The 7,571-nt window shown below is 46.6% G+C and overlaps 1 protein-coding gene across 2 annotated transcripts; it reads right to left on the bottom strand.

The window, feature by feature from the left end:
- Positions 1-935: 935 nt before the first annotated feature.
- Positions 936-6,873, bottom strand: PHLDA1 (pleckstrin homology like domain family A member 1). Of its 2 annotated transcripts, none has more exons than XM_079993834.1 (2): positions 6,411-6,873; positions 936-4,962 (listed from the first exon to the last, which is right to left on the bottom strand). In XM_079993834.1, exons 1-2 carry the CDS (start codon positions 6,716-6,718, stop codon positions 4,836-4,838), a joined length of 435 nt encoding a protein of 144 aa, XP_079849960.1. In that variant the 5' UTR covers positions 6,719-6,873; the 3' UTR covers positions 936-4,835. The 2 variants fall into 2 exon arrangements, with proteins under 2 accessions (XP_079849960.1, XP_079849959.1); XM_079993833.1 differs by having other exon boundaries at positions 4,826-4,962; positions 6,180-6,873.
- Positions 6,874-7,571: the final 698 nt, after the last annotated feature.

The raw sequence follows: 7,571 nt of genomic DNA, 5'->3' as shown, positions 1-7,571 counted from the left end.
GAATGGATTAGGGACTTGTTATCGGCAAAGGAAAAAGAAACCGTTCCAGAGTCACCATTCAGTCATCCAAGACGACTATGATGTATTCCTCCCACTGATTTACAGAACTGCTGTGTGATGATGACTAAGCAATTCCTTTTGCAATTCCCTTGGGTAATAAGGAGGTCACAATGTTTTGATGCTGGCTGAATGCATGCCAGGCGCTCGAGTGCTGAAAATTGCCATGCATGGACAGACAAGGCCTTGTTTCAAAACATACAGTATTTTCAGTGTCTTCCCCTCCCTCCTTACTGGAAATGAGCTAACTTGTGATGTGATGGCTCCTAGTCACATATTAACACATACTTTAGTGAACTACCAAATTCCCTCTTTTTATATGAACATCATACTCAGCCTGGACCTTTGGAAATATGGCATCGAATTCTGGCTCAGTCATGAACCTGTTGGGTGGTCTTGTGCAATCGCTACCTCCCAGCCTCTATTACTCTTTTCTATAATGGAAATATTAAAAAGTCAGCCTGAAAGCAAAGCTTATAGCCTGTGGCAAGCACAATTTTCTCCAAAAGGGCCATGCTGTGAAGGAGGAAAGGAACAGACGCTACAGATGAAGGTTGTCCTGTTGAGCAGAGTGTTATTGATGCACCTTGCATTCAAGTGAGTCATAAAGAGGGAAAACCCTTCTTGAAAAGATCCACTGTAATTATTAGATTTTTGTCACCTAGCCTCTCTCTTAGGAGGCCTCTCTCTAATGAAAACCAATTATAGATTTTCTTTAAAAACAGGCTACCTTCTATGTCGTGACCTCAAAACGGTTGAATCAATGAAAGTGATATTCCACAGATGTAAGCTTTACAGCAGTCTATTGATTATGTCCAGAAAATTTGCTTCCATCTTCCTTTGAAGATGTAGTCTTTTCATACCATATCAAGGGAACATTTCAATGAATATTTCTTTATTTGAAATGGAATGCATATTGAAAAATAAACCACATCTCTCAGAAATCATTTGCATCATATTTACACATATTTTGTTTGATAACACTTGTTTCAGCTCACAATGTGCCAGAAAACATTTGGTACATCACTGCAGCTACTTTGCAAAAGCCAGTAATTGAAAACAATGAACTAAAAAAGAAAAGGGTGGGGAGTTTTTTTTACTTCCAAAATGTAACAGAAAAACCACAGGGGTGATTTCCGTTCTTCTGAAAACTGAAAACAGGCTTCTCCTACTGAGAAACAAATGTCCAGTTTGCACGTCATTATAAAGTTTATAATGAATGTGGAGATTGCTCCAGCTTCACTCCTCCCCTAGGATGAGTAAACAAACCATGACCCCTGACTTCATGATAAATCCAAGCCGGTGATTTTGTTTTGTTTTGCTCAAACAAACCACAATTAGTAAGCCAATACGAAATTGTAGTTTGTTTGGCATGAAAGAAACCCTGATCCCTAGTTCCAATGTAATTCTAAGTCAGGGACCGTGGTTGGTTGCTCCTGCTTTTGTTCAGGAACGAGCGAAGTACGAAAAACCTCTGCAGTTCATAGGTTTACCATGACGCGAAAATTTGTTTGTTTTATTAAAGTTCTATCTTCATCTGAGGAGAATCACAGGTGGCCTACCTGTTACTTCCCCCCCCCCCACACACACACACCATTAATTTGCAACACTAATGTAAAACTTTTCACTGGGACCTTATTTGGAGATAGGCTGGTAGCGAAGCCACTGTAACAGGCTCCATTTGTGGGGTCTCTGCATCATGCAGAACATCACACAGAGGGAGGGGAAGCTCAAAAAAGCACATGTGCAAAACCATCCATTATTACTAAGTAACTATACCCTGAATTTCCTTGGTAAAATTTGTCCTTTCCTCATGAAACTTGTAATATTATTGAGGTTCATTAATTAAAATGGGTGTGTTCTGAGTAAAGCATAGCTGGAGACAACCCTAAAGTTGTTGCCCTCTGTCATAGTCTCAAACAGTCTAGGAATGACCTCTGTTTCATACACTGCAAAGACATTTCTTAGCAACAGAGATGCAGCGGAGCAATTCCTGTGGATATTTCTTCTAAGTCTTAAAGGTAATACAAAATAAAGCAATCCTAAAGAAGCACAAAGCCACAGCCAACTTTTGATCATACAAGTCACATATTCTCAGTACAAAAAAATGAACTTGGGATGGGAAGGAAGTTTGTCTTTAAGATATGCCCAACAGGAGGCCTCAAGATGTTTATTCCTCATATCAGAGAATAAGAATGATTCCTTCACAGCTCATATTTTTCCTACAATTTGTTCCGAGGTGACTGGGGGTAATGTATGTGGGCCTTTAGCCTAGTCAGTCATGCATTAAAGACAGTAGCATCAGCTGAATCCACCATTACAAGGCTTAAAGGTAAAGGGAGCCCTGACCGTTAGGTCCAGTCGCAGACAACTCTGGGGTTGCAGCGCTCATCTCGCTTTATTGGCCGAGAGAGCCAGCGTACAGCTTCCAGGTCCTGTGGCCAGCATGACTAAGCCGCTTCTGGCGAACCAGAGCAGCGCACAGAAACACCATTTACCTTCCCGCCGGAGCTTACAAGGCTTAGCTAGCATCAAAGTTTTCCAATACGTTGTGAAAAATAACCAAAGTTGGCATGACTGAATACTTATGCCACCGTTTTTCAAAAAACACAGCACACAGTGGTACCTTGGGTTACAAACACCTCAGGTTACAAACACCTCGGGTTACAGACTCCATTAACCCTCAGGTTAAGAACTTTACCTCAGAATGAGAACAAAATTGCGTGGGGGCAGCATGGGGGCAGCAGGAGGCCCCATTAGCTAAAGTGGCACCTCAGGTTAAGAACGGTTTCAGGTTAAAAACGGACGTCTGGAACGAATTAAGTTTGTAACCAGAGGTACCACTGTATTGAGAAGTTATGACAACATCAGTTAACCTCAAGAAATTGAGCATGGAATTTAATATTTTGGTCCAATTCCTCATTCCATAACATTAAACAGTGGAAGTGGAGGTAGCCACGGAGAGAGGCTCTCAATGATTTGGGTGGGAAAAGGAGATTGGCAAAACTAATCATGTTAAGTCCTGTTTCTGAAACCACTGGTGTTTCTGGGTGATTTATTTTACAAAATTTAAACACCATTTAGATAATGTTGAGGAAAGAAGCCATGAATACTGTCAACAGACATAAAGATTAGATCCACTGAAATCAATAGACTTAAGCCTGTTAATTTCAGTAGGTCTACTCAGGGTATGACCAACATTGGGTATCACCAAAGCCTAAGACAGGCCATTCATAACTTGTCTGAATTAGTATGTATAGGCCTGCTTTCTTAACAGAGTGTGCTCTGCAGTACTAATCTGTTATTAATGGGGGCAGAGTAAGTTCTCATTATTTGACTTAGACTAACTTGGAAATGCTAAAAGGAACCATAAGGTACCCTTTATAAAGGGTTGGCTTTTGGGAAGCCTTTGGGCAAGGCATGCTTCATAAGGTCCCTCCCTGAATGACTTCAGTGGTTGTTGCTGCAATCTATTCACTTGCCCGATCCACATATCTACCTAGAGTGCTTGCATGCTCAGGTAAACAGGTTTTAACAGTGAAGAGGAGAACAGCCTTGGGTACTCAGAGGAACCGATGCTTTCAGTATCAGCAGGTGCCCAACAATGTCTTCTCCTGATGCAGGACTGGTTAAGTTTGGATTTAAGTTCAACACATGCTTGAAAAACCCAAGGCCTTCCCTTATCCAATTAACTACATTAGGCTCCTTGTAACTGAATGAACCAATTTAAAAATAACCTTTGAAAAGAAACAATGTTATTAGAAGCCTTACTTGTTCCATATTAAGACTGTAAATAGAAACAAACAACAAAAGCAGAATCTTTGCTTAGTTTTTTTTTTTATATAAAATAAGTGCTGCTCCCTGACTGAAATGTCCGATGTTCTTAGAGGCTATGGCAGGGGGCAATGGAAAATGTTGCGCTGAGGCTCATCTAGGGAACTCAATTACAGGAATTCTGGGAAAGTTCCTCAGTTAAACAGTAAGACATTTACTGGATGGGATGATTAGTGTAGCATTTGAAGAGGTTTTAGAATGATTTGAACAGAATCAAGTAACAGCTCTGAGAAACATTACAGACAGGGTCCCAAACTTAAAGAAGTGCAATGAACAGTTCTCTGCATGGTTCTATTATCTGAATAAAAGAACATAGCATGATTGTATTTTTAAATCGATTATCCTTGATCATGAAGTCAGATTTCCTTAGCCTCTTCACGAAGCAGGAATACATACAAGTGGCATACCCAAATGCATTTACTACTGAATACAAAATATAATACTCTTCAAATGAACATATAATAAAAATTAAAGCAACCTAGAAATCAGGTTCCAAGTCATTGCTTTCCATATTCCAGGACATATTTCACACATTCGTTTCATAATAGTCTCTCACTTGTGGCAACGGAAAACGGATGTAAAAAGTGACATGGGGGGGACGGGACTAGTTGTAAAGTCCATATTCTGGTACATCTCTTCATTTCTCCAACATCACCTTCTCTCTTCTGCCTTCCTCCTCCCTTCAAGTGTAGCAATATAGCCAATGCAACTATACTCTGTGTGTGATTCCTTTCTAAATGGCCTACATTCAGAAATACCTTTCAAAAGTCTCCACTAATAAATTAACATAAAAAAGAAAACAGATTGGGGGGGGGGTGGAATATGGCAGCAACAATCTTATATTTTTTGAGGCCCGGCAGGCCAAATAATCCTTTCAAATCTTCATAAGCAGTAGTCAAAGTTACAAGAGTTGAAACACTTCCCTGGAGTAATCATGGGCAGTATCAAAAGTGGAAAGACTCCAGCAGCAGAACTGATGCTCTCCCTTGTGTCTGCAGTCCCTTTGTTTGCCAAGGTTGTGATCGATGGAGAGGGTCCACCTTGCTTCCAGAAGCATTGCTTGAATTCCATCTATAACAACACAGGAGAGTGATCTGAATAACTGAGCAGCATTCTTCTTTTACAGCCACAGACACACTTCCTACCTAAAACAGCGACAATACAAAGAACAGGATCTCTTGCGAAGTGTCCTTCCAAGAGGCAACAACCTGAGGCTCTGGCAGCTATTTCCACAACTAGGCTTCAGCACCAGGAAGATGCTAGCTCTAACCACCACCACCCCCAATTCCTTTTACAGTTACATGCAAAGAGTCACTAACTGTTCTCAGCCCCATTGCTTGGAAGAAGCATGACATGTGAACTGAATGATTTGCAGATACGGGCAGGGATTTTTAATATATATATATATATATTTGGTGTTCGCTAAAGCACAGCAATCATGGTTGCAAATTCACCTGATTGACTTTGGGTGCTCTTCACCTTGACTTGCGGAGAAGGGCATTTCTTGCTCTGTCTCCGGTGGCAAAGCACTTTGGGCCAGCCTTGATCTAGCAGCTGCACAAGAATCTATCATGCCACAGCACACTGCAAGCACATGCTGTGTTTGAGAAGGGCCGGGAGAGCTGTCCACTGAGGCTATTAGTCCAGTGAGCAAGACAAACAACATGCTCTAGGGTTGCTAGAGGGATCCGATCAAGCACTTCAAGCCTTACTCTTAATCACAGAAGAGGATTTCTGTGCAGGGAAAGGAATGAAAGTCACCCAGTGACTCTCTCTCTCTTTTACACACACAGCTAATGAAACACACACACGTGCACGAACCACAGGAGAGCATTTGTGCGTGTTTTTCATGCTTGAGCCTCATGCACAACTTCTCTCAGCCGGTTACAGACTGGTGCTGATAACCGCCAAGGTTGCAAGTTCGACCCCAATGCATGGGGCAGCTGCATATTCCTGCAGTGCGGGGGGGGGGGACCCAGCCAGATGGGCAGGATATAAAGAATATATTATTATTATTTTATTGGACTAGATGATCCTCAGGACCCCTTCGAACTCTATGATTCCTAGCAAAACATCGCGCGCGTGAAGCGGGCTGCCCATCCAGACGCGCGCTTCAGGAAAGCAACCCGAGTTGGCAACCCCACACGGCACTTTTCGCCGGGCAAAACTAAGACGGCAGAGAGAGGTGATTGTTAGGGAATCCGTCTGGAAAGGCGCTGGGGAAGAGCTGCGAGGGGAGCGGGGCGATCGGCGGCAGGAGGGCAGCCCTCTCCCCGCCTGGCTCCTACCTGCCCTGGCTGGGGCCCGGCTAGGCGGAGTTGGAGGCGCTCCGCAGGCGCGGCCCGTGCTGCTGGACGAGGTGCTGCTGCTTCTGCCGCGTGGACTTGACGGCCAGGATGGCCTGGCGGTTCTTGTACTGCACCAGCTGCAGCGTGATCTCGGCGTTCCAGCCCTGCTCCTGCGGGCACCGAAAGTCGATCTCTTTGCCCTCGGCCATCACGACCGTGAAGTACACGTACTTGCCTTTGCGCTCCACGCAGTCCACCGTCTTCATGGTGGAGAAGGGCAGCTCCTTGATCTTGGCGACCACGGAGGGCGCCGCGCTCGTCGTCGTCGTCGTCGTCGTCGTCTCCAGGCCGGGGAGAGGAGCAGCAGGCGGCGGAGCAGAAGCCGCCGCCGCCGCCGCCAGCTCCGGCTGCTTGGGCGGGATGAGCAGGAGCCCTTCCTCGGTGAGGATGCAGCGCTTCTTCTTCCACAGCTGCAGCAAGCCGTCGCTGCGCTTCTCCAGCACGCCCTCCTTCACGGCTTTGCAGCCGCCCTCCAGCATCCTCCCGGCGGCGCCGCCGGAACAAAGTTCCCGCAAGACCCGGGCAAGGAGAGGAGCCTTCGGGGTCCCGGGAGCCTTTTCTCCGCCTCCGACGGCGCCCGGGCGTCCCCCGCAGCCACTGAGGGAAGCTGCTGGGCTCGCGCTGCTTTTGAACGCGGCTCCTCCACCCCAGCCGGGCGCGTCAAGGGGGCCGAGGGCGCTCGCAGAGGCTGGCCGAGGAGGGAAGCCCCGCCGCGCTCTCGCTCGCACACCCTTCGCCTCAGGGCCGGCGCGCCTCCCCGCCTCGCTCGCTTCTCCGTCTCCTGCCCTCCCGCCAGAGAGGCCTGGAGCGCCTCACGCGAACCGCCGCCGCCGCGCCGCCAAAGAACAAAGCGCTTCTCCCGCGCTGGCCATTTCCGCTCCTCAAACTCTAGGAGGCGAAGAACCCGGCGCGCTCGGGGCTGGAGCACTTTTTAAATGGCATCGGCGGGCAGGCAGGCTGCAGTCCTGGCGCCCCCTGGAGAATGCGCCACCCACAGGAGCTGATTCACCGGGGGGGGGGGCGGAGGGCCGCCCTCCCGACGCCTCCCTGCTCGCCCAACTTCTCCTCCCGACGGAAGGCAACAGTTCTGCTGAGGAGCTGCTTCTGTCACGACGCGGGGCTTCCTTTTTTAAAAAAAGAAAAAAAAAAAGGTGCCTCACGAATCATCCATAACAGAGTTTTGTTTATTTCTGCAACGGCGGAACTCCTCCGCAGTGCGATCGTTATATTGAATCGAAGGGGGCACGCACGGTGTGGAAAAACGCCCCGAGGCATTTATATGATACTTGTGCTGATGTGGAGATTAAAACTCCTAGGGGCCCGAACGCCGAA

Source organism: Podarcis cretensis (assembly GCF_951804945.1).
Source record: "Podarcis cretensis genome assembly, chromosome: 10".
Classification (NCBI taxonomy): Eukaryota; Metazoa; Chordata; class Lepidosauria; order Squamata; family Lacertidae; genus Podarcis; species Podarcis cretensis.
This window is presented reverse-complemented; position numbering and strand designations above follow the sequence as displayed.